We start from the raw sequence: 27,573 nt of genomic DNA, 5'->3' as shown, positions 1-27,573 counted from the left end.
ACTGCCACCCGATTCTCCTTGTCGTCACGATAACTAACGTGGTTCTTGCTAATGGTGATCCACGATAGTTATCGTGCTGTGTTATAACTTCATCACACATGTTATGAATTTCACGATAACTATCGTGGACCCTTACAAGCCATTCAAGGAGACTTTTGATGCTCGGATATTACACAAAGCGACTGGGATGCTAATTCTAAAGACATTGGCAATTTCTATCGCCATGATTGTTGTTGCTAACATAAAGCTATACACTGTGTGGTGTAGTAAGCCTGTAACCAACATCAAACAAGTGAAATGCCTGGTTATACGCAGAATCGAATTAGATAATAAGTCAACCACGACTCTGCCAACCCTTCCAACTTGGGTAATATTCATGTAGTAAGTGCATTTATGTCATAGAGAAATTGATAGGCGTATGTTAGAGATAATTGATCAGTTCTACTACTACTTACTAGCCTAACATAAGGCCTTATCGTACGTAGGTCTAGGCCTAACTACTCGTAGTCGTACAGTAGGCTATGCCTAATTGAAATTCGGCTACTTAGGGCCTAGTACTACTACTAATATTGGTACTAATGTTATTGTTCAGAGAGTCAGTGTAACTTGTTTTGTTAGGTTATATGCCTAGTTTTTAGTAGGGCTATTATCACTGACCATATCACACAGTGCCACTCTTTTTGGGCATAGGCTAGGCCTACCTTAATTTGGTCCCTTGGTGATGACTAACTTAAGTAAAGTGGGAATCCTAAAAGTACAAGGCTACATTGAATTTGAAGATGCCAGAAGTGCACACTGGCATGCTTTTAAGTGTACATACAGATAGGTGTACAAGACAAGATTACAAGTACAGTTCGCTCAAGCATGTATTCTTTATTCAAATGAGAACCAAGAAGAAAATAAATAAAACATAGCCTGTCATGCTTATTTTACAGAAAACCCACAAGAAATTAATAAAGAAATGTAAATTTTATGTCAAGTATTGGTTGTCCTCCACACTTGCTCTTTGTTATTCCTAGGTGCCGTTGTAGGTGATGTGGACATGTCATAATTGGGAAACATGACATATCTAGTCCTAGGTAATTAGTAATTATGAATGTAAGTCAAGGGTTTTTCATCATTCCTCTGATGTTAATTTACCTCATATTTAATACATAGTTCTCTCAATGCTTTGTCTAAGCAAATTTTGTACTGTTCATTACACAAAGAGCATGTTATCCAGGTTGGACATTCTTGTGTACAAGACTTTGTCATGAGGTTGAACCCAAAGCATGGTTTTGGAGTGTGGGTTCGAATCCCACCAAAGTCTCCAGATGAATGTCCTTTCTAGTGTATCATGTAGCATTTTTGTAATGGAACATGCATTCTGGAATAATTGATGAAGACTTTACAGATATTAGTGAATTACAATATCTCCTCATAACTACACAGAGTTTAACTTTATACAACATTAGATGATACTGGTCAATATTTGGACAACCAATGTACCAGTGAGGAAATAAGAAGACCCACTATAAGATATACACAACTGCTTTCTCATTCAACTTTACCGAAGAGTTCTTTAAATCTACAACAGGTGCCGAAAAAATATGATTGAAAAGATGAAGGGTCTCGTGTAAGATAAGCACTTTAAGCTAACCGAGATTCACCCACTTACCATGGGTCAATAAATGAGTGTAACTCAGAAATTATCCAGTAGTTTTTATGATTGTTTAAATTGTATAAAATTTTCAATTCACTGCACTTTACAATACAGTACAGTATGTCCAGTCCCATTTTTCAACGCATTGTAAAACTTCTTGTGTGCCAGACCATACAGTAGGTAGTAGGAATGATGCAATGTGTACTTGGTGTACACTATGGACATTAAATTGAACCAGAAGGCTTGGTGAGTCCTTGCCTGAAAGATGTCAGTCAGCCTGAATGAGTTTCATTTATTTTCTGTAGACAGTTGGTAGAGAGTGTTGTACAATCTTTTCTGCAATTACCCATTGTCAAAGGTGAAACCACTTGATACAGATGAAGATAACACTACTTAGATCAAACGTAAGGATGATCTTTTCTCAGTTATTTTATAACAGTATGACACCAACATTTGCTATTGTTGCCATACTGTAGAGAATGATCTTATTGGATGACGTCTTTTTCAGATTGAAGGAAATACCATGGAAATATTATATGAATTGGTTTTAGAAGTTAAATTGCTGTAAGGTAGGTGGTCATTTGACATGTGTTGTCAACTCCACAAGTTTAGAATGTTGTAAAGATGCATTTCCTCTTAAAATAATGACATTTGACCCCAGCAAAAAATGAAAGCATCCATAAACTCACTTTTGTTTCCTATCCACTTCAGTTGCAATCTTGAGTTATCATGTTTACAGGGTAAAAACCTGTCTGTATTCTGTGCGTGTTTTTGTCCCTTCTGTTACTGTTACTTGTCATTAGCCTTTGTAGAAGATCCTGCTACGATTGAAACGTCAGGCCAACTTAGTTTTACACATGTTTACAGGGTTTAAGGATTTGCCATTTGAGGGAGCTCAAATGACCAATGACCTCTTCCCCAAATTGTACATGCTTGTTACTGTTTGTGAGAATCAGCTAGCTACTTGCTATATATGGCACTCATTCTAGAATTCCACTTTATGGCCTCAGCTGACCTTAAATGCCCTTTGACCACAGCTTAAACAAAAATATAAAACATTGATTCAACTCAAATCTGTAGAAAGTGAGTGGTCACTGTGAAAATCTAAACATCTCATAGTTAAGAATAAACCAATGTTTATTTCCTGAATAAGCCTGTCTACAAGATTCTCAGTTTTTGGCATTTGATCACCTTGTATGACATTTGGCTGAGACGTCATGTTTGAAGTCCATCCAAGTTTACAATATTGAATTATTTTGTTTAAAAACCTGAATACATACTTACCTACCAGCATACATACACACATACACGCATACACACATATACATACACAAACGTACACCCATGCCATTATGACCACAAAGTATTTACTGTATAAGCCATTCATGAGTTAGTCAATTAAGTTTACTTTCCAAAAGTGGGTTCTGATTTAGTAATGGAAGGTAAAGTGCAAGTAATTGTAAGATCTTATTATTGCATTTTGATGAGTGGTTGATCACTAGTTTCAGTACAACAACAAACTAGTCTTCCATTTTGAATGTGAACAACCACAATACAGTAGCTTCTGTATTAATGCTCATTGACCACTTTTACTTGAAAGTGAAATAGTGTGTTGACATTGATCCATGCGACAAAAATACTGTATGTTTTTTTTATTTTTTTATACCTGTATGTTGCTATAAGGGTAGAGTTGCTAGCTTGCCCAGTGATGCATAGGTTTTGAAACAGAAATCGGACTCAAATTAATAGAAAAACAAAACATCTTCATGTGATTGTGCATCGAAGGAACCACTTGTGTATGCCATACAATAACTTCACTTTTGGTGCACATGATAGCTTCAATTGATAGAATCCTCATTTCAAACGAAACAGAAATCTTCCCACAATCCTGGGATATATACATGTAGAGTAACATATTACTGGAATGGTCTACATTTTTTGTGCATGTTTGTGAATCTGCATATTGCTTTGTTGATCTTGTTTAACCAAATAGTGTGTTGAGGGACAAATAATCTGTTGGCATGTGCTTAACCTGTACATTGCTATTTGTTCGATATTGGTGGACTTTAACACAGTTGTATTAAAGACAAAGCATTTACAGTAACTGAAAACTTTGTGCACACCAAATTTCATTGTTAAACTACAAACTGCTTGTTTTCTTTTGAAAGAATGTAATTATTGTAGTAAATCTCTACTGCAGTGATTCCTATGCATGGTTGTTGGTAAATGAGATGGTAACAAATACAGGTATAGTGAGTATTTATCAAAATTCCAAAGAAGACTTTTTTTACACATGTGTTTTGGGTAAAAATACAAGTGTTAGCTGATTGCATGTTCCTTGTCATTCTCTCTCCAATTTCGAAATTGAAGACCCCCTACCCCCCTCCCCCCTCCCCCTTCCCTTAATGAAGGAAACTTCACATTCACCTAAGTTCTTCATGTTTTTCATCTTCAAAAGTTTTCCTGCAAATATGCCTCCGAAGAAGACTTTTTTTTACTAGAAGAAGCATAAACAAATACCTATCTGTGACAAGGATACCAGTCAATTTCTCCGTGGTCAATAAGCCACATGTTTCAACTGAAATGTCTGTGTGACGGAGCAGTACCATCAAGCAGTCAAACTCCATCTATGGATCATCTGGCTGATGAGGTCAGCATAGAGAAACTTCCAGTACCATGAAGAAGGATGAGGTCAGTGCATGGCAAAATATTAGACGAAACAGCATACATTGAATCCTCTGTACCCTCTTGTACCGGTTGCCAGTTTTGTTCCCAACCCTCCCCTTGAACTTGTATTGGTCATCTACTTCGACTGCGACACTCGACCAGTGAAGTGCCCTGGATGAGCAGTGGAAAAGCTAGCACTGAATACAAAGTATCACAACTTGGTGCAGTATAAGGTATGCTACTCTATTTTCCTTACTTCAGACTCTGTACCTATATGTATATGGTTTGCATGGGTTATACATGCGTATAATAGGTGCTGTGGGTAAGGAGCTATGATAGGATTGGTGGGATATGGATGTGTCGTGATATCAAGTTATTATATGTATTTTTGTACTAGCTGCAATATTGCTAGGATATCAATTCATGCTGTAAATATCAATATATTAAGTGATGCCCTAATTGCATGTGTGTCAATCAAGCGCAGGTTCACAGGTTAATGAAGATGGTGATGCAGTATGTTTAGTCATCACCATCAGTAGATGTATACTATTTGCTGATGAATATCAGTTTTGATGTTTATTCCCTGTTAAAAGCAAAGGAAGCATATATGTGATGGTAATGCTATATGTTTTTGTCTATGTGATGCATTGGCTTGTAGACATGATAGATCAAGAAGTACTTTGTTTATGAACTTCACATGTACATTGACAGTTTGAGTATTAAAAAAACATCTTGTTTTCTATGGAGGTCTAAGGCCAGCAAAGGTCTGTAAAGTAAAGGCAAAATAGTTGACAGAGGTCAAGATCTGAAAACATAAAAGTTTGGATGCAATTTATACTTGAAGTTTGGACTAATATTTATTGCGCATGACAAATCTTCTTTTAGGAGGGGTTTATTTCTAACATGAAGTCCTTAAAGTAGTTTATGGCTCACAAAACTGATCACCAATCTGTTTGCATATGATTTTAATTTGATTATATAAAGATAGTGTTTGTTCTACTGTTTAACTTTTAGAAGGAGCTGAAGGCTACCCACCATGAAGACTGTGGTAACTTTTTCATGAGGTCAATGGTTGTACAGTATTTGACCATAGAGGTACTGTAAATTGTAAAACACGTTTCTTTTTTCATATGATTGCGTTGCAAATTAATGTTGTGCAGGTGTGAACTTTGGATGTCACATGAAATCTTCTGCAATGTACTGTAGTGTTGATGTAACCATTTACCAACTCACCATATCACATTCAATCAGTATGAAAATGGTTCCTAAGAAAAGCCAAATTCCCTTTGATTTAATATCATTTACAAACTGTATTTATTACTGACTAATTGTTCTTTTTTTTCCTATTTAGATGGACAAGCTATTGCACAGCAGTTAGGAAAACAAATTAAAAAATCTTCCCGATCAATAACAGGCTCTCATCAAACCCTACAATCAAATTTTCAGTCATATAATTTGTATCATGTTTTGGATGATGCACATTCAACGGATTATTATTGTATATGTTTGACAGTTGACTGACTGATCAGTTGTTTTCTGAGTCATTGGACCTTTAAATGTACATATATCTATTTGCTCTGGTTGTTACAGGGTAGACAGTCAAAAACAGTATTATTTGGTTCCTAACAACAGCAGACAAAGTAGGACTGACATCACTAACCATTACAGTTTAAAACTAGATGGAAACATGTATCATACATATATCATCCACATAAAGAGCAAACATAGATTGTAATCCTGCTGGTGTTTGCAAGCCTCTTTGCATTCTAAAAAATGAAACTATATTTATATCCATTTAGTCATTTATTTGTAGAAAAATGTGCACAATTACAATGACTGCATCACAACTGCATCACTGACTGCATATAGTATTTGTACAATGAATGAATGCATTGTTAGTATTTTTTTATTGTTCAACAAGGGAACACACTTACTTCATAATTTCCAGGACAAGAAAAACTTGAAGAGGAGGGCAGTTTGTGCCCTCAACATGCTAGAGAGAGCAAAAAAAGAGGAACAAATCACCACAAAGGACGTGAAGTACACCATTCAGATTGGTGATGTTCAGGCCTCATTACTTCATAACCTCATATCAAACTTAGAGCTTCACGGTTACCGAATGAAGAAGGCCTGTTAGTTCTTTACAGCGGAAAGAAGTCTTCTATTGATTCTTTATCACCTATATTAAAAAGTCAATTTGATATAGCAAGTAGAGGAAATATTGATATTCCTGTGATATTCCTGTGAGTCAGTTAATCTTAATGATGGTGGTGATGGTGTTGGAGGTGGTGGTGGTGGTTGTGGTGGTGGTGGTGGTGGAGGTGGTGATGGTGGTGATGGTGATGATGGTGGAGATGGTGATGGTGATGATGGTGGAGGTGGTGATGGTGGCGGTGGTGATGGTGGAGATGGTGATGATGGTGGAGATGGTGATGGTGATGATGGTGGAGGTGGTGATGGTGGTGGAGGTGGTGATGGTGATGATGGTGGAGGTGGTGATGGTGATGATGGTGGAGGTGATGATGGTGATGATGGTGGAGATGATGACGGTGATGATGGTGGAGGTGGTGATGGTGGTGATGGTGGCGGTGGTGGTGATGGTGATCTATTAATCTTCCTGTTGAGAAATTGTACACATAACAGAGACGTCAAAACATTTCATTTATTTACCACTGCTTTAAAATGCTTTTTTGTCTTGTGTATGATTTCATTTACTATTATGTTCAATGCAAGGTCCATCAGTAACATTTTACTACCAAATGGTGTCCTAATAAAGAAGCCACTGACAAAAAACAAAAAATGCCCTCAGATAGGATCTTCATTAATGTATCTTCTAAAAATATTCTTACTGCTTGCAATATGTTATCTCCATTGTCAAATTATATTAATAACATATTTATGGTAAGTGCAAGAAAATCTTTAATTATTCTTTTGTTGCCTAGTTTATATTCAACAGATAGCTAAATGAAGGAAATTATTGTTGCATTGGTTAGATCAGAACAGATGTAATGGTATGGAACCTATATAAGGTACTCTGATTAGCTGCAGGATTCTTATATAGCTTCTCTGGAACAACTTCAAAGATTTTTGCATGTGTCAATGGAAAGTAATTACCAGTCTTGCATTCATGTATGATGAATATTTGAAGAAATTTTAAATGGGATCCTAAATGAACACTTCCAGAGTTATAAAATTGTAAATGTCAGATGTACTTGTCATGCAAAGCCCAATGATGATGGAGATTATACTTCCAAAGTTCTCAGCAACTTATATGTAGGACTACTCCTATGGATTTTGCATTACTTCCACAAAAAGAAGCACTTAGAGGAAGCATCCCTTAAAGCAGTTTTGATTTTGTATCCACTAGAGATTCAAATCAGACCTGACATAGTCATTACTGTATTTTTCAAATTTCATGTTTAGTAACTTCCACTTGCAAACATCTATTTTCCACTCAGTCAAAGATGGAAGATAATACAAAATAAACATGAAATGTTATCATATTTCATGCAGTGCTGCTTTCATTTGTACCATACCATTAATTAAATTTATGGACAAGTTCTACTATAGAGCAACACTACAGTTCTCACTCAGATACAGGGATCATTCATTGACAAGCATAATTCTTACATTGGTAGAGGTTATCTATTGACATGTACTTCCTTTATGTAATCATGTGTACATGTTAGTCATGTTAAAGTGGTATTGTGGTTTGCTAGCCATTTCTCATGTATTAGAAATGGAAGGGATATGATTTTTCTGACTGTTTTAAGTCATCTTTCTTTCAACAGACATCATACAGTAAATACAACAAAAAAACATCTTATTATTTAGTCTTCTGTCCGTCTTAAATTTTGAGATGCTGCACCAATCCCTAATGTGGAGTGGGTGTTTGTCATAGCTCACATTCAAGTGGCTGAAATTGTTATTGGGCCTTGAAACTATCGAATATGGAGGAAGATAACCCCAAGTATAATTGTAAGTGGTAATAGTATTCAGTGTGTGTGTGTGTGTTTTTTTTCTCTGTCTCCATTTTTCTTATTTCCAATTGTAACAGTCCATTGAAAACATAAACTACATATTTACTTTGCGAAAACGAATTGTACTTGCTGATGAGCAAGTGGTATGCTAAATGAGTGGTTCTAAGTAGGTGAAAGGATGCCTAAAGGGTGTTCTCACTGGGTTCCGTCTGAAGTTGGTGATCATACCCCCCCCCCACTCCCACCCCTCCTTGTATGTCATAACATACTGCATGTGGCACTTGATTGGTCTATTCATCATTTGACTGGATATCCCACATGTTGCTATGTAAATAACCCTTCCCACCCACCCATACACTTACTTGAAAGAAGGTGATCCTGTACAGTTCAGCTTCACATGTTATCTATCATGTAAATGCATGTGGTTCATGCCCTCCACCTTCCCCTCCCCACATACAACCAGAATAACATCTACTTCCACAGTAAGTTTTAAGAGAAGGCTTACATTTGTGTAGCCTCCATTTTGTGTGATATTGTCGTTCGGGGAAAGGGAACTCTAACCCATGTAACTCATCCTCCTATGTTAACATACACTTTAAGAAAAACAGAATGCAAAAATGCATTGTGGTTTTGATGATGCAACATGATCAGTTTTCTTCATAAATCTGACGTAATGTTTAGTGATGGTGTACTTGTTTACAAGGGTTTCACGATTTGACCCTAAATGACCTTTGACCTCGACCAAAAACAATAGGCTTCTTGTACTTATTGTGTCACTTCTACACACTGAGTATGCAGTTGATCTGACCTTCCCTTCTTGTGATATCATGTTTACAAGTTTTCCCAAGTTAACCCCCGGTGACCCAAATGACCTTCACCTTCATCAAAAACAATAGACTTCTTGTACTTAATGTGGTACTTCTTCTACACAACAAATATGAAATTGGTCTGACCATCCCTTCTTGAGATATCGTGTTTACAAGGTATTCACAATTTGACCCTGGTGGCCCAAAATGACCATTGCCTCCACTCCAAAAACAATAGGCTTCTTATACATTATGTGGTACTTCTAGGCACTAAATATGAAATTGGTGTGACATTCCCTTCTTGAGATATTGTGTTTACAAGCAGCTGGGAGTTTACAAACGCACTCACACATACACACATACGCCATCATGAATGCAAAGGTTACGATTATCATCGAAACCAAAAATGGTGAAACTTATATGTCATATCTTCGGGGATCTGTGACAATATTGATTGCCGCATTTTGTTTTAAAAATGACACCAATTTTAACTTGCAAAGTTGTAACGTCACAATTACTTATGCAAGTAATCAAAAGACTCTCGGTTTGGATATGTGTTCGGCATTAAAATCACCCACCGATCTTTCAATATGCAGCTCTCAAACTTTTAGGCGGACACATTGAGTTTAACCCATAGTTAAAAAAGCCTACGCCTTTCCAAAAATGAGATTAAGCAAGAGTATTAGTAATATAAAGTAGCGTTGTATTTTAGAATAGTTCGAGTTGGCAATGTCACAAGAAGCGGGATTACTTGAGGTGGAACTATTTGGTCCAACTGATCAGTCTTTCCCAGCTGGGGAACTTAGCTAGCCCGCTTGAGACCCACTTATACAAATTAATTGAACACCAACTGTAAACACATCCTGATGATATTTTGCTATATATATAGTGAGTTGAATTTTACGTCACTTCCCGGCAAAACTTTACTCAGATGGGTACTTGAATGCCGTACGCTGATCCTATGCTGAAGATTAGCCAGAATATTATAGAATTTGGAATAAGTCACGATTCACTGTGACTAACTCAAAATGCACCCCCACGGCCAAAATGACACTTTCTTGTAGAATATTGGTCTAGTAATAGCGTTCAAGTATGTACAGAAATATTCAAAACATGGATTGAGCTAACAAGAGTTATTACGTATGTTATTATAATATCATGGTTCGTGCATCAACGGAATATATAAATGTATTTAATATTTCTTAATATATTCATTCATTATCCACCCATATTTGAGAACCGCAAAAGAACAAACACATAAACTTTCATTAGACCAATAAACAGAGAGTACGCAAACAAAGAAAAGGTGTAACAAATATTGTCAAACACATCACCAATTGAAACATGTCCCGCAAAATTTTAAAACTTAATCGCACGAATCGTCACAAATGTTTCATTTATTTTCAGTAAGGTTGAGCATCCCACAGGATAAATCCAAAGTATGAAATATCATCGGTATACCAAATTTTGGCAAACTGGAAATCAAAACTCCGAAATTAAATTGGAAGCTTTATGAATCATCCAAATCCCCTCCCCCTACAATGGGCATGGTATTCTCTGACATTTCATCGTAATTATTATTGATATAGCTTTGAGACGTCATGCCGTTATTAATCTGCTGACCGAATCATTCCTTTATTTGTGCTTGTATTTGAAACGGCTGTTCATTCAAGGTTAGTCAAAACAAACACTGTTCCTCATAGAATTATATTTAGCGAGAAGGGCAATGTGAGATACAGAAAAAGTGAAGGCATTATCAACAGAGCAGTATATATAACCTCCGTGTACACAACCGTATCTCGATTCGGTTGTGGATATTTATATACAACTTTCATTCGGGTTTCAATAATTTTATAGCAAATATTTGGTAATACACTCCAGTACATTGCCGTACAGAATACAGATAGAGTCCCACTAACGTTAAATGAATGCTCCGCCTGACTCTGGATGTGTCTTCTCCGTAAATTAAGTTCTATGTTGCAAACATACGCGGCATCTATGTCCATGTCTGCACACTGTGATTGGCGGAAAGTTATTGAAAGTTCACGAACAATTGTCAATCTTAAATAGTACTTCTGTCCCTGTGATCAATCGAGATGATGCCATGGATAAGTAATTGATATAAACTATGACGTAATGTATATTGTTATTTCTATGAGAAATAACGTTTTTTGTTGCGGCTGTACGTAAATCCTTCTGCGTAAGTTCAGTATTAGTACTAGGCTTTAATCAGCCTATTGACAGCACATTGTGAACTAAACAATAGGGGGCCTAGGCCTTACCAATGTTAAGGCAATGGTATGCATTGTCACTAGCCAGCTAAAACTTAGGCTCGGCATAGTCCTAGGGCTATAGATCTATCTTAGACAATAATGATAAAGTGTTCTACGTTGACCCAAGCTTGGTATGCTTTACCGATGTAAAAACTTTGAAGGTGCCCAGTCGTACAATGCTTAGTATAGTACTAGTACTAGAGGCATATTCCCAACCCCGCACAGCGGATCTGATCCAGGCAGTCACATTCACGCACGACAGTCCATTTCATGACAATTACATTCATGCACAAGAAAAAAACGATTACAAAATTTATGTATGTATATGTGATCTTCCCGCAAGCTGACCGAAGCCAATCTCTCGGCACACATCCATTTAACGTCCATGTCAGGAAGTTGTTATTGAACAACACCCTTGCCAGACGACACACACTGCTGTCGGCGGGAAATCGAACCGGGGATCTCATGACTGGGAGACGCCGGCGTTAACCACTAGGCTATACACTCCGCCTAGGCTATACACTCCGCCAAATACAAATGGGAACAGGACTAGTGCATGCATTCAGAAAAGTAAATTTCAAGTTGCTGGCACTAACCTAGGGCTTAATTATAGCCTAAGCCTATATCAGTTAGTAGTTCAGTTAGTCTTCGCCAAAGTGTTAGGACATATTATTGTTTGAGTTCTCATAACTTATTATTGTTTAACCGTTTTATCCCATCTATTGCTCTCAATTTGGAATCTGAACATGACAATTAAGTTTATCACAAGAAGAAAAGTATCCGACTCTTCTCATGAACTGTTCCTGTATAATCGCTACATTTTGGACATTACCCTCGGCAGATCGAATAATCTTGTGTTAGGTTCACAGTTCACTAAATACCCTGCCTTACTACTGATATAAGCCTACTACTGAGGCCACTATACAGCATATGGTTCTACTACCTAGTCTAGCTACAGTATATTTAGGCTTAGCCTGGAGCCTGGCTACATTTGTGAATGTAATGACGCAATTCCTGATATTCACAAAATCCTTTTCTTATCAATCAGCTGTCTGGGCCAGAAGGTGCAGTGGGCCATATGGCAGTTGCGCATATTTTTATGTGCATATTGCAGTTCTTGTCTTCATATATGTTTTTTGAGAAGAAATCATTACATTTATTGAGCCTTTGGGGTCTTAGATGTTCTCACCATTGCATGACTGTAAGGTAAAACAAGCATCAACATATGGTTTATGTGAGACATGCATCTGGAACTTATCATGACACTTAGAATAATTCCATTGTTGTTGGTCAGTGTTCAAAATGGAAAGTTGTATGTGAGCTTCTTCTCTCATCACAATTAATGTTAACTGCTTTTATATGTGGCATGTGTCTTGCTATACTGGAAGTAAAATATCCCATATTGGCATTAGGTGTGGGTCAAAGACAGATGGAGATTAGCAAGGGTGACAAAACCTGGAATGAAGATATGCATCTTAGGCCATGTTTGTATATGTGCAGTTAGAAAAGTTCAGAGAAACAGTTCTGTAGATTATAGAGTGCTCTCATTTAAAAGTTTGTGCCTTTCTAACTTTATAAATAAAAGGTTAAGTAATAATCCTTACGATATGTTTTGGAATAACCCATTCTTACTTAAATTTGCTTTTTTGGGGGAAAGGGGATCGTTGGCATGTCACTCCTTGACTGGTATTCATGGCGGACCATATCTGCTTCTTTTGCTACTGTTTTGAGCTGTTAGACCAGAAGAGCTTCTTTGGAGTACCATATAGCAAACATTGCTGTGGCCGAATGGATAAAGGCAGTGGCATTTGAAGCAATGAGGCTTAGCAATCGGGAGGTTCCAGGTTCGATACCCGGCAGGGTCATAGTAAGGTGGGTTTTCATCCAACAGCAATCTTAGGTTTTCCCATCTGAAATGACTTTCTAAATTGAAAAGATTCCAAATTTGAGTTTAAATGTTGAATTGGAAGCCACCAGACATGTAAGATGTAATCAATAAGCCCTGGCGGGTTTCTCCCATATTTGTGTTCGCTTTAGCATCGTAAAACTAACTGCTCATGATTATTATTTCAAACAACAGCTGAGGCAGCGATATATTAGAAAACTCTGTCTACTTTACTTTTTTTAGGAAGGGAATAGATACAAATTCTAGCAGAGGGGTTTTCATTTTCAAAAGGAAAGTTTTAACATTTTTTAAAAAGGTAAGGGGGTGAGGGATATGCCGCTGGTTCTAACACCCTGTTGCACATGTATCTTCGCTGACAACTAATGAAAAGAAATCCGTTGTGTTACACATTTACAGCTTGTCTTTTGTGTAGTCCAGCAATGAATGTAGTACATTTCTACTCATTGATGGGTTTGTAAAGAAACTAACACCAATGATAAATCTAATGATGTAAGATGGTACTTTAATGGATATTCGCGAACATACTAGTATATTATGCACATCTTACAGGATTTCAAGACATGAAAACACTTTGTTTTACTTTGGACACTGAAAGGAATAATTTTCCTCTCAAGTAATGTCTTTTTCTTACAGAAGAAATGAAGAGTAGCAAAAAGTCAACCCACCCCAAATCAGTGAGCATGAGGTATGATACTCATAATTATCTGATACAGTTACAAGAAGATGCCACCTTTGCAATATCATCTGTACCTGACCTTTGAAAGAAACACTATAAAAACTCCTACAAATGTTTGAAGATTTGTACAAGATAACTATTTAGTGGCGTAGGAAGGTACTTTTGAGAGGGGGGGCTGAAGACTGATGGCCGGCCTGGGGGAGGGGTCTAAGGGGAGGGGGTGTCCCCCTCCCCTTTTGATTTTTTTGCATTTCCAGGTGGCCTCAGATGCAATTTGGTGCAATATAGCACACTTCAACACCCACTCCATTTTGTAAACTTAATTTTGTATTTTCCCCTGGCCTTAGATGCAATTTGGTGCTCCAAATGAGATTTTTTTTTCTCATTTGGAAATGAAAAAGGGGTTTTCTGACTTGCGAACCGGGGGGGGGGGGGCGGAATGATACTTCCGCCCCTCCACATTTTTCACTGGGGGGCTGGCGCCCCCCCCCAGCCCCCCCGGTTCCTACGCCCTTGTAACTATTTGATATGGCAGAGAATGATCTATAAGCTATTATCAATGGATTTTGACCAATTGTCAAAGCATAGGAGGTAATTGGAAGATTTTGTTCTCAAAGCCTTCCAGTTGAGAAGCATTTACTATTTTTAATCATTAAGTGGGCCTAACATTTGATATAATTACCAAAACCAGTAAAGCAGCATGCTGCTTTACTTATTCAGGTGATGGGCCCAATGATACATAATCGTATTAATTTTCCCTTGTATTTGAAGAATTTTGACAAAAGAATTGGTTTTGATGAAATCATAATTCTTTACGTTCATGATGGCTTGGGTGGGTGCGTGTGTGCATGTGTGATTTGGCATCTAGCTTGTAAACACGATATCTCAAGAATCTCATATTTGGTATGTATGTGTACCACATTAAGAACAAGAATGCTATTGTTGTTGGTGGAGGTCAAAGGTCATTTGAGGTCAACAGGGTTAAATAGTAAAAACCTTTGTAAACATGATATCTCAAGTAGAGAAGCTTGGATAGATCTGAAATTAGGTATGATCGTGTTCCACATTGAGTACTAAGGACCATATTGGTTGTGGTAGAGATCAAAGGTCATTTTGGGTCAACAGGATCAAATTGTGACAAGGTTATAAGCTGGATATCTCAAGATTAGGAACTTAAGGTTGGGGAGATCTTATATTAGTATGCTCATGTATCACAGTGTGTACAAGTAGGCTATCAGTAGTCATTTTTTGTCACAGCTGTCATTGTGAATATACAATATGTCACGAGGAGTACTCCTGGCTTCTTGCTGTATTACTTGAAGCAAGTACGTATCAGTATGTCCCATTCATCCAAAATTTACTCATAGTACTTTATCCACACCACAATGCATTTTGGCATTCTGGTTTATACATACTGTTTTTATGAATATAGCTTACCTTCATTTACATTGTATGCATGTATCTGTTTTCCTTATTGCACAGCTGTCTTTAGGATTTTGCAACCAATATACCAGGATCTGACTTCTTGAAGTGACTTCTGCTGGAGACATATATGTGCTGTTGTGCTATTCCCTGTTGCCAGAATCATGACAGTGAGTTTAAAAAGCAGCCAAGATGAAGTGATTTGGGTCAATTACAGTCGGTTAACTTCACACAACATTATCGTTGTGTTTCAGTAGGAGAATGACTGATTCACATTTTGTTCTTATGCATGTTACAGCAATGTTCCAATATTGTTTTGATAGCATGTTAGCTTGACTGAATGAAGTGTTGGACATTAACATAGGACAAGATATTCATCTCTGCAACATATATATGTTACATTAAGTTTTCAACCACAGTAAATTATATCATAGTTCAGCAGACCAGGAACAGTACTCTTTCAACTGTTTGTAATAAGCACATTTATATACAAAGCTAGTTGAAGTGACAGTATTTACAGCTGATGTAAATGAACTCAAGTCGTGATTGGTTATGGGTTACTCTTTGCTAAGTTTATCAAAATGTACTAGATACTAGAAATCAGTTAACCATTGCATGGAAATGTTGTTCCACTCCTCTTTCATTGTACAGCTAAACACATTTATAAAAGCACTTGCATGTGTACGAGCATGTTCCATTCCTTACTTAAGTAATGTATTTAATCTTCCAACTTTCTCTGCTGACCCAAACAACCTCATTGCATTTTCACTGCATATTCTACATTCCTAATAATGTCACACTAGGCTGACTGGAGCAGCTCATTTGAAATCCTCCCTTTAACCAGACTACCATGGTATTAAAGGGCTCATTTCATATGAACAGTATTAGAGTGTACAGTAGTATCATGTCATACCCTCTGATCCACAAAAAAATGCCAGTCAAAAATAACTAGTGTGATATAACATATCATTAAGCACATACATTTAATAGGTTGACATATTTTACACATTTTTGGTTCGTTGCTGAAGCAAAGGAACCCATGTATTTAGGTTGGCGTGTGCGTGTGTGTTAGACGCTTTAGCTTGTATGCATGATAACTCAACAAGGGAATGACCGATCATTACCATACTTGGTGGCCCATAGTGACTAGATGAAACCAACTGATTTTGTGCCTAATCATAAATATTAATGAGGTCACAGGGTCAAACGTGAAAAACTCCAAATTGCAATAACTTGGCTACTATTAGTCGGAATTTCGTCAAACTTGGTATGATGATATTGGTAGATAGTCTTCACACACTGATGTTTTATGCAATTGATATCATGCATATTTATGAGGGGGTGGCTTAGCAATATTTTGGTATGAAAAGTTTGTATGCAAGATTACTCAACAAGGGAATGACCGATCATTACCATACTTAGTGGGTGGGGACGTGGCCCATAGTGAGTAGATGAACCCATATTTTTTGGGCTAATCTCATGAATAATAATGAGGTCACAGGGTCAAACGTAAAAAGCTTCAAATGCTAATAACTCCACAACCAAAAGTCAGAATTTATTTAAACTTGGTAATATGTTGATAAATAGCTGGTACATGGTGATATATGTTTAAGTTGACATTATGCATATTTATTAGGGGTGGAGCTTAAGTTGATTTTCACTAAAATAGATTATAAACACTGTAACTGAACAATGACAAGTTGGACTGAGGTCTTACTTGGTACATATATGTGCCATAGTGAGTAGAAGAGCTCTAGTGATTTTGTTGCTCATCTCAAGAATATTACTAAGGTCACAAGGTCAATTGTAAACATTTTCAGAATGAATCATACTTTGTGTGAAGGTGTTGGTAGATAGTGGGTGCATGATATTGTATGTTCAATGTGATATTATGCACATTTATTAGGGGGCAGGGCTTGAGTTGATTTTTGCTAAAAGTAGCTTGTAAACATGGTAAGTTAACATATTTAGTAGGCAAGTCCACAGTCAGTGAAAGAACCTTGCTGATCAATTTAATCAACAATGACGAAAGCTTGGAATTATTATCTCAATTGGCAAGGAATGACAATAAGCCAACTGGCTTTCTGGTTTATTTTGCTACAGTGTTGTGAAAATTCCTCAGCATTGAATAAGCTTTTCCATTTTCAATTGCAATATTTCTGTTTGGGTTGCATATATAGATGTGGCCATTTGCTAGAATGGAGTCTGCGGCCCATCTTCACTTGAATGTCCTGGTTAAGTATGACTCCAAGGTGATATTTGTGACTATACATACATCTAATCAGTATAGTGTTGGGAGTTAACATCTACTAAGTTGATATCACATGAGTACCACATTAGGTTTATTTCAAGAAATAGATTCAAAGCTTACTATAGAGAGGTTTCTACTTCCTACATGAACACAACATATGTAAGGTTACCATGAATCATTTGATATCATAATGATGCAATAAGACAATCACCTTTTTTATGTATTCCTTATAAGAATCTGTTAAACTTTCATCAATACTTGTTTTCTGTTTCTTCTTTCTGTGTGAGTCTTGTGTTAAGAAAATGTAACTCTTCAGCAAAGCAGAGCATATGAAAATTGACTTCAAGTACCAATCCGGCAGTACATCAGATGACCTTTAAAGAATGGACTTCACCTAGTGTCTGGTACCACAAAAAAAAATCAGAAACAATTATGTGGCTCACAGATATCTTGCAATGTATGGTAATAAATCAGCCCCAATAGGAGGAGATTTTGGCATCAAGCACTTTACTTGTGTAGTTCTTGTGATAACCAATACATGTCTAATATGATATTCTATTTGATTCTGTGAAGTAAGCCTATGAGATATGGGCTCTCTACACTATGGATGCCAATGTGTTCACCATTTCTGATCTTTATTAACTCAGTAGTGAGAATATTGTACCCTATAGCAAAATCATGTGGCTGCTTCGATTCAAGTCTTGCCATTCCTAAGAACACTATTTCTTATGTTGCATTGATCCCAACTATGGTAGATTTTCAAATATGGTCACCTAGCTAGAAAAAAATAATAATTAATGAACAATATGGCACATGAAGGTTATATCAAAGACTTGAATCAACAGGAATACTGAAAGGATCGATATATTACTGTTGAAGAAATCGACTCAAAACTTTGATTTACAACAATTAAATTGGAAGATGTTGGTTTACTAACTTAAAGTTCTGGCAGCCTAACTGTCGTCACTACACTGCGGGTTAATCAAATGAAGTATCATAGTATCAAGTCACATTTGGCCGGGACTTGCTACCTCAATGATTAACACGTTACTGACCTAAGCACTGTAACTTAGGGAAAAGTTTCTGTCAGGGTTCCTATCATGTTCATTCCATCGTTTCTGATATGATAGTTAAAAACCCCCGGAAAATTCTTCAGCACCCAAACTGTATGTGGTGGCCCATGGTTGCATCGAAAAAGGTCGGAAATGAACATGGAATAGTTTTGTCAGTATTGACAAATACGGTATTGACCTGAAAATGTTCAGTGTAAGTTGCCTGACCATAGCTGGAATGAGTAGTTACAAGAACACATATATATCGCAAGAATGGTACTCAACCACAACCCATCTGTGCAGGCAAATATACCCAGTACCATGATGTCATATCTTCATTCTTTTTTGTTTTATTTTATAAGGGGGGAGGGGGCATAGAACTGCAAATGCATGAAACATCTTCCTTGTTCTTGGAGCAATCGTGAGTGAAGGTTCGAAAAGCGATGCTAGATTAGTGAATGTAAAAGGGGGGATGGTTGGTGGGGACTTTTGGGCATCTTCCTTATAATCGATAGGTTTTGGTTTCCTCAATAAAATACTTGATGGGTGAGTGGCCAAAATATTGCTTTGCTTTGGAAGCTATCGGGGAGAATTGCCCTCCCACTTGCAACATTCGCCCGCATTCAATTTATAATTTTTATGCCTTTCTGACGCATTTGGTTGAATAATCGTGAAGCTACCATCCAAATTGTGGCTTAGAAGTTACAACCCGGCCATCATGAAACACGTACAAGACCGGAATGTCGGCCTAGTTTGGGTGCCTAATCCCTACTGTTACTATACTAGTATAACATTATCCTACGATAACCATCTCGAAATAAACTAAGCTATATTTTGGCTTTAGACTAAGATTTACTTTGCTTGAAGAATTAACTCAAGTCAAAGTTGAGAGTAAATATAGGCCTATTAACTATGACTTAATCGGACAAATTCACTTACCTGTGAGCATGATCTGTCAGCAGGTGATTAGCAAACTCCGCATTACTCATAGGCTTCCCTTGTTCAACTACCCATGTTGCCTTCTGTGAGACCCAGTCGTCATGAGCATGAAGAAGATAAACTTGCGTAAGGTTTCGCCTCCTGATTGTTTCTCTTCTACTCCTCGCGGCATCGAATCCATGTGATAATGGTCTCCCAGGAGCACTTCCAAATCTTTTCCTTGGGAACATTTTCCGTAATTTTTTGTAAAATGCCGATTTCCTTAGAAATGGTGATCATGTAACTACGTTCGATGAAGTGTGAATACCGAATGGGTGTCTGAGCCCCACACACGCACAGCGCAGCGTTGTAACTTCACAGAACCAATTGGTATAGACAGGGAGTTGTTATGGAACTCCCTGGTATAGTAGTGTAGTATACCCGTGTGTACTCTAACATCCGGGTTTTTGTGACTGGCACAAAACTTTTTCGGTGAGTGACAAATAGCGCCGCCGGTTTCTTGTACGCTAGCGCGTCTTTAATGTATTAGTACGATTCATCAATTTTTGGAATGTTGCCTGTACACAGAACACTAGTTCACTTACTAGTTAAAATAGCTTGACTGTTAGCACCATATATTTCTCTGACCTCCATATACAATCCTTTCTCCTTAATTGAAGGACGAATCCTAGAATAACATCACATATTAAAAGAGTTTAACATAGCAATAGTTTAGGCAAAGCTTGTGAATAAATGTTCATGTATGGATGTACTAACCTCTAACTTTGTAGCATTAACATAATCATTGCTGCCATGAGTAACACTATTTGACTTCAAGACTGGCCTGGAGGAGTCAACTGTCAAGAATAATCAAAGACCAATTTTTTTACAAATTCAGAACTTGGTTGGAGACTATCATAAAGGTAATGAGTTTTAAGAAACAGATAAATTTCCCATTGTCACTGTACACAACATGGAAGCAACTTTCATTGATTTAATCTGATAATCAGATTGAAAGTTAAAAAAGAAACTATAGTTTGATGACAGAGCTTTGAATTTTCTTCTCCTGCATGCATGGTGGCATCTGAGGTCCTATAGTATGCAAAGGTTGACCCTCAGAACCTTTCAAATGTCATTGAAAGCTTTGTACTTACAAGGAATGATTCCAGGAAATCTGTTTTTGTAGACATTCTCCTCAGCTTCTCCCATCTGCTGCTGCTGTGGCATGTTAAGTTTTTGGATTTTTCTCAGAGCCTGGAGGAGAAAGTAACAACAATATCCTGAATGTATTGATAATATCAACGAACATGATATTCATATGTCAGTAGTCTGAAAATGTATTTGATGACTTCCCTACAAATAAACAACCTCAGCAGAGACATTTTTAGTGTCCATTGGTTTAGCCATAAGATAGTTCTAATAAAGTGTCTTATGGTTGTACAAGAAGGATGAGATAAAGGCCTCATGTCCTTTAAAGTAGTAGTTAGTAGCAAATGCTTACAGAGTTAAGCATCCTTTATAAGGTGTCTTATGACTCATTGACATATTAACACGTTTACCTTACTAAACATGATCGTCGGTACAGATGAATGGATAAATGTGACAAACATGCAGTCACAAGTAACAGGTGATGACACTGAATACAACTTACAGCAAATTCGTGAACAGCTTTACGATTCATTGTCTGATCATCCATGCCATTGAACTCTCTGGAGAATGTTTTTGTTTTCTCCGGTGTCAGCTGAGCATGTTGCAAGGTGTCGTAGATATATAGATACTGCACCTGTTAAAATTAACCATTTATGACTTTTCAAAACATTATAAAGTAGTTAAAAATTCAAAGCAAACCAGAAGAGTTCATTTAAAGAAAGGAGACTTCGTGATGATCTTAAATTACTTTTCATTCTCCTCGACATGCATGCTGATTAAATTTCCAATGGAGCCATGTTAAAGATTAACATAATTACTTTTAAATGTAGAGAAATTAAAAAGATCAATTAGAATGTTTATTCATAGCAATTCATGTAAGGTTCTAGTTAGGTCCCTCTTTTGAATTACTGATGATGTTAAAGTAAAGTTAATTTATAGTAATTAATTTAAAGTAACTTAAATGCTATTTCAAAAGAACCCAGCAAACTTTAAGTTACATTTAGTTTATTGCAGCAGTAAAACACATATTATCCATAACTAGTCACATTTAAACTATAAGAAAAAATATTTTGACAAACAAAAACTATTGGAAAAGTTATTACTTTAGTAAATCTGACTTTATTACTAAATCACAAACCCGCGTAAGGACCATGTCCATTCTGTGTTCTCTCATATTTCTGATGACATTGTAGACGCTGATTGTACTGCTATATCTAAGCACATCCAACAATTGATACAGGGCTAGAAAAGTACCAGTAGATCCACTCCCATCTCTGTTAAAAAAATCATTGTTAAATTACTCACTGCAAATTCACTTGTATGTAAGCATCACAATAAACAATTTTAAAATATAACTTCACTTCACAAAAACTGTATTGCATAGTATTTGATGTCTCTTTTGCTGCAATGGAAAAGTAGCTAATTGTCAACCTTGTAAAGATACCGTAACAGTTGCCACAAGAAATTTTATCTGCAATTTCATATTTATTAATTATATTACTTATGTTATCTAATATCTGTAAGGAAAAATTGAACTTCACAATGCACTGCATTAAGGAGTTTTTCTAATATTTATCCATAAAAAATGATTATGCTATAATGCTATATGGTAGAAACTTTACATACTATTTTCATATAGGTCTGAATACGAAACTCTCAAGTACATGAGCAGAAAGATTGTTACCTGCAGTGGATGAGCATTGGTGACAACTTGGTCTGCTCTTGCCTCGTCTTTACCTGTTTGATGAAATCAATCAGGTTTGCACAATCTCCTGGAACTCCTCCCTGAGGCCAAATGTGAAATTGAAGCTGGTGGACATTTAGAATTTTGTCATCCTGTACAGAGAGAGAACACAATTTAACTCAAGCGTATTGCTGTGTTTCGTAATGCCTAATTTCTGCACGTTATTAAAATGGTAGAATAATCTGTCTACTTTACAATGACGCACTAGAAGTAGACATTAGGGAATGTACATCAACACAAAATGAATATTTTACTCACAGCAGTGATTATCTTCAGCTTTCTGTTTGTGTATGTTTGATGATTGGTTGCCTGCTGCAAAAGCACAGTCATCTCACCAAACACCTCACTAGTTTTTACCTTGCTGGGCCAATAGCTATAAACATCTTCATCCTTAGACAAGACAAAGGATAGACAAAGTGTAACAAATATAAAGATTATCTGAAGTCTACTAGATGAATTCCTACTGCAATGTTCTAATTTGTTTTAATTCTATATCACCACATGGAAATATTGTTAACTTCTTCACACTCCCTTTAATAAATATATTAATTATATTAGTATTAAGGAAACTTAAAACTGACAATTCATAGTGTATGTGATTGAGTCTATGCTTGCATTGTGAGTACAGTAAGGTAGTTGATTGGATGTGAATTTATGTTCCAGATTAATTAGCTGCTTTTCAATCTAAGAATTATGGAAATGCTAAAAATAAAATTGACAGTACATTGCTCTTGATACAGTGTAGTCCATTCTATGTTAGTTACAAACAAATAACTTTAATTGTTACTCATATCTAACAATATTTTCATGAAATGATATACTCAATCAGGTGTGTATATTAATCCAGTTCATATTATATCAAGGCATTTGTTAAATAAATTTGATTAAAAGTCTAAACATATCAATGACGTATGTTGTAATCTAAAATTAAACATTTAACCGAACTGCCTACCAGCGTGACTAATGTCCTGACATCTTGTTGCCAAATCATTCTCCAAAATTGTTCTGCAAGACCTTTACTTTGAGGTCCTAGGTAATAATGAAGAAGTATTGTTAACAAAAGGCAATGAATGTTATTGCCCCCCAAAACAGCAACTATATGTGTGCTTTAAATTCAATTTCAGAAATAAAATGCAAACAATTATCCCTTGGAGAATATGCTTAGTACTAAATGGTCAATTCTTCTGCAACATGTTTCATTTTATATCTACAGAAGTTGACATCTGGTAACATTATAGTGTCAGATAAACACAAGGACATTGTCCATTATTAGTATTGGTACTACTCATTTGTATTGTGTTGACAGTTTTGAACATTTCAGTGATGATTGTTTCATCAAAGCCTAATGGCACAAAGTAGTTTTGAAGTTAAGGTATATGGTTTACACCTTTAAGTGTTGAAAAAATTAAAGGTGAATTACTTTGTTGGTTAAATCACCTAAAAGTAACATATTCAACTGATATAGGTGTAGTGCATCCCACAGGGAGCCATGTGTTGGTTGCACATCTGTCCCTTTCGGCGTTCGTTGCTGTACCCATTGTCACATTATCATTACAACGAACACGAAACAAATATTACGCTCTTTAGAAATGTAGAGTTTATTGCTGAAGATGTCGCTTTTTAAGAAGTAATTGAGGTAATTCTATGTATATTATATTTAAGCTTTTGCTCATGTTAGTATAGGGAAGTATAAGTGAGTTTGTGACTCACAAATTGTATTTTAGTTTGTACAACGTGGACCTATTCTCAGCGTGGGTTAGCCTATCGTGATATTGTGTATTAGGCCTAGGTTTATTGTTTCGAGAATGCATCACGATGGTATTCAAGTTCATTTTGAGTATTTTCAAGGGCTTAGTAAGTTTTGTACTCTTAAAATATGTTATTATAAGTTCACATGCCTTGTTATTGTTGTATTCGAGGGAATCGTGTTATTCGTGTGTTTCATTGTCTAGGCTAAGCGTGCCTTACGGTGAATTACTAATATTTTCGTACTATATTCCGATAGAGTGCCCTCTCATAACAAACAAGATGGCTGCGCCCATGTTATCGTTGAATATATGTGTACGTAATAGGCAAGCCACCCAAGTGAGCTTGAGTAACATCTAATTATTCATTAAGGTATTTTCTTTCTATATTCAACACTTTATGTGTTATCCAGCACTGATTAAGATTAAATTCACCTCTGTTGATATTGGTTTTGGACAAAATGTCTCTCGCTGCTGTGGTAACCACAATTAGTTGTTAAACGATGTACTCTGTAATAAGTTACACGTTCTGTGTACTGGGAACTGGTTGAGATGTAATTGACTAGATAAGTTGTGTTATTGTTTTATAAGTGTAATGCTCTGCCCATAAATGGACAGAGAGATTGGAAGGCAGACGTGCCGAGATTTAAATGTCGCAATCTCATCATTATTACTATTATGTGTTAAGTCTAGTGGTGCTCCCAGTTCTACCCTTGTCATTGTAGCTATTCAGACAGTGTGGAAACCAGCCTAATTGGGTCACAGAGAGTAGAGTTAGTCTGGTACACAATTTTAAGTGACTTTATTTTTATGTTTTATTATCTTTCAGGAAAGTTACCTGAAGGTGCTGCACCGTCCTTTTTGTTACGTAATCATATAATATAATCTCGACCATGCTATGTGAGAGAAGAATAAACCCCTCAGCCACCAGAACAAGCGGTGGTAGAAATCAGCACTCTCTCCTGCCTATTTATTCCTGCGTATCCTCACAAATGGTGTCAGAAGTGGGATACATGCAGAACAAATAAGGCATCAACGAGATAAAGGGCGGTGGCAGTATGTCGTCCAGGGCACTTAAGGACCTCCAGAAGCAGTTGGATGGGCTGGCGGCGGAACTGGCTAGAGCAAAGGTGGGAAAACCAGATGCGCAACCTAATACGGTATACGTTTTGCCCAGTGAAAGGAAGCTGCTTACTTTCACCGGGACTGATGGCCTGCCAGTGATGACCTTTGTGGCGGACATCCGTACAGCATTGAAGTTGAGAAGGTTGCAAGGGACCGATGCAACTGAATTTGTCATGACGTACCTAGCCGGAGCTGCCAGGCAAGAAATAAGGCACCAGCCAGATAAAGTGTCCTCCGATGCAGATGCCATCCTCCGTACACTCTGTGAGACCTTTGGAGAACGGAGGAGTCAAGGTTCGGTGATGCGGGAAATCTGTAGTAGTGTGCAAAAAGATGGTGAAACTGTATCTGAGTTTGCTTTCAGATTGATGGCTCTCGCAGATGAATTTGCAAAGATCCCTGGCGCCCCCAAACCTGAAACTGCCATCAAAGAACAGTTTCTGGACGGATTGTTAGATGGAGTGCTGCGACGGGAGTGGAAGAGGCTCATGAAAGAAGATAAAGGAAAAACCTTCATTAAATTAAGGGACTGGGCACTTGATTTGGCGGAAGAGGAAAGCGATTTCGTACCGAGGCGTACTCGACGAGCAGCTGTTAATAGTACGGAAGCTGCTACTCACCAACTTTCTGCTGTTTCACAACTAGAAAGATTGGAGAGAGAGGGTCAACGGTATAAAGGTAGGGGGCGGCCCAGACCTGACAGGAAAGACATAGAATGCAGACGTTGTCACCAGATGGGGCATTATGCATCAGAATGCCAGAGCCCAACTCCAATTAATGTGCCATCGGGAAACTAAGTTCGCCCAGTTCCGTGAGCCAGGTACTGGGTGGTCCAGTTAAAGAGCAGGGCTCACAGGGAGTGGAGATTGTAGGTGCATGCCAAACCACGACGGTTCTTGTAAATGGAAAGACGGTCAAAGCAGTTCTGGATACAGGTTCTGAGGTTACCATCCTATCAAAGAGGTGTTTTTATGATCTGTTTGGCGATACACCCTTAGAACACATCAATTGGCTCAAGATCAGCTCTGCCGATGACGTCGAAATGCCCTACTTAGGCTATTTTGAAGCTGACATTCAGCTTGGGAAAGAAATCATAGTTGGCAGGGGAATTCTGGTTTTGGCAGCGGACAGAGACCCGCCCATGCTGGTTGGACTAAATGTCATCAAGGATATGGACCCAGCTTACCTTGTTCAGGAGTTAGGTCTCTCGACAGATACACCAAAAGCCAAACCCCAACCAAATATTCAAGGACTGGTGAGAGTCTGTGGGACTAGAGTTATCGTGCCACCTGAGTCTGTTAAATTTATATCAGTCTCCTGTCCTTTTGTGCATGGTTCTGATGAGGTTGTGGTGGAGCCACTAACCCAATTGCCTAAGGGTATATTTGTTGGATCAACGTTAAACCGGACTGGTAGGAAATTGAATCTGCAGGTACTGAATCTCACTAAAGAAAATGTTGTTTTACAGCCCCGAACGCCTCTGGGAAAGCTGGAAGTCCCATCTGTTATTCATGATGACTCACTATCTGTCACAAAAGTAAAGTCGAGTGTGCAGCATGTACATGTTTCAGTTGATACTGCACAGAGAGAGCCCTGCTGGAAAGTTCCTCTCCCTGATAGCCTGACAGAAGATCAAAGAAACAAAGCTGTTGACCTTCTACGGAGAAATGCTGAGATATTTGCTTCATCAGATGATGACCTGGGCAATGCAGAAGGTGTCTCCCACAAGATACCTCTCACCGATGAAGTACCTGTCAGACAACCATTCCGTCGTATTCCACCGTCCCAATGGGAAGAAGTAAGGGAACACATTCGGAAATTGCTAGACAAGGGAGTAATTAGACCAAGTACCAGCCCTTATGCCTCTCCGTTTGTTCTAGTACGGAAAACAGATGGTAGCCTTCGAATGTGTGTTGACTACCGGAAACTCAATCAGAAAACAATTAAAGACGCCTACCCCATCCCAAGGATAGAGGATTCAATCGACGCACTGCATGGGTCTCAGTGGTTTTCTGCTATTGACCTCCTTTCCGGGTACCATCAGGTTGCCATGGCAGAGACCGACAGACATAAGACAGGTTTCATTACGCCGTTCGGCTTATATGAATTCAACCGCATGCCGTTTGGATTATCTAATGCCCCAGGTACGTTTCAATGCCTCATGCAGACTTGCCTTCATGACCAGTTTTTCCAGTCTGTATTATGTTATCTGGATGA

General features: G+C 37.5%; 3 protein-coding genes and 1 long non-coding RNA gene across 8 annotated transcripts in view; 3 read left to right on the top strand and 1 right to left on the bottom strand.

Annotated features, from left to right (window-relative positions):
* Positions 1–27,573, bottom strand: part of LOC139982977 (receptor-type tyrosine-protein phosphatase epsilon-like) — a 150,383-nt gene that overhangs the window by 103,877 nt on the left and 18,933 nt on the right. Inside the window, exons 11-17 of one of the 3 annotated variants that reach the window (XM_071996266.1) lie at positions 23,427–23,515; positions 22,745–22,876; positions 22,427–22,578; positions 21,881–22,016; positions 21,245–21,376; positions 20,748–20,847; positions 20,371–20,450 (exon numbers count right to left, since the gene is read on the bottom strand). The exons of 1 other annotated variant lie outside the window; for it this stretch is intronic. In XM_071996266.1, coding sequence (XP_071852367.1) covers positions 20,371–20,450; positions 20,748–20,847; positions 21,245–21,376; positions 21,881–22,016; positions 22,427–22,578; positions 22,745–22,876; positions 23,427–23,515 — 821 coding nt within the window. The remainder of the gene's footprint in view (positions 1–20,370; positions 20,451–20,747; positions 20,848–21,244; positions 21,377–21,880; positions 22,017–22,426; positions 22,579–22,744; positions 22,877–23,426; positions 23,516–27,573) is intronic. One more of the 3 variants, XM_071996276.1, reaches the window with a different exon arrangement.
* Positions 9–7,109, top strand: LOC139983180 (uncharacterized). Of its 3 annotated transcripts, none has more exons than XM_071996581.1 (4): positions 9–381; positions 4,101–4,542; positions 5,324–5,404; positions 6,258–7,109. In XM_071996581.1, the coding sequence occupies exon 4, from the start codon at positions 6,571–6,573 to the stop codon at positions 6,919–6,921; it is 351 nt and encodes a 116-aa protein (XP_071852682.1). In that variant the 5' UTR covers positions 9–381; positions 4,101–4,542; positions 5,324–5,404; positions 6,258–6,570; the 3' UTR covers positions 6,922–7,109. The 3 variants fall into 3 exon arrangements, with proteins under 3 accessions (XP_071852682.1, XP_071852667.1, XP_071852674.1); XM_071996566.1 differs by having other exon boundaries at positions 5,661–7,109; XM_071996573.1 differs by lacking the exon at positions 5,324–5,404 and having other exon boundaries at positions 5,661–7,109.
* LOC139983245 (uncharacterized) lies at positions 11,904–17,878 on the top strand. The gene is made up of 3 exons (XR_011798570.1): positions 11,904–13,240; positions 13,908–13,959; positions 15,433–17,878. It is a non-coding gene; the product is annotated as an uncharacterized lncRNA (long non-coding RNA).
* On the top strand, positions 23,946–26,153 carry LOC139975561 (uncharacterized). Its single transcript, XM_071983573.1, has 2 exons — positions 23,946–24,122; positions 25,061–26,153. The coding sequence occupies exon 2, from the start codon at positions 25,290–25,292 to the stop codon at positions 26,151–26,153; it is 864 nt and encodes a 287-aa protein (XP_071839674.1). The 5' UTR covers positions 23,946–24,122; positions 25,061–25,289.

The sequence above is a fragment of the Apostichopus japonicus genome, chromosome 2 (assembly GCF_037975245.1).
Source record: "Apostichopus japonicus isolate 1M-3 chromosome 2, ASM3797524v1, whole genome shotgun sequence".
Taxonomy (NCBI): domain Eukaryota; kingdom Metazoa; phylum Echinodermata; class Holothuroidea; order Aspidochirotida; family Stichopodidae; genus Apostichopus; species Apostichopus japonicus.
This window is presented reverse-complemented; position numbering and strand designations above follow the sequence as displayed.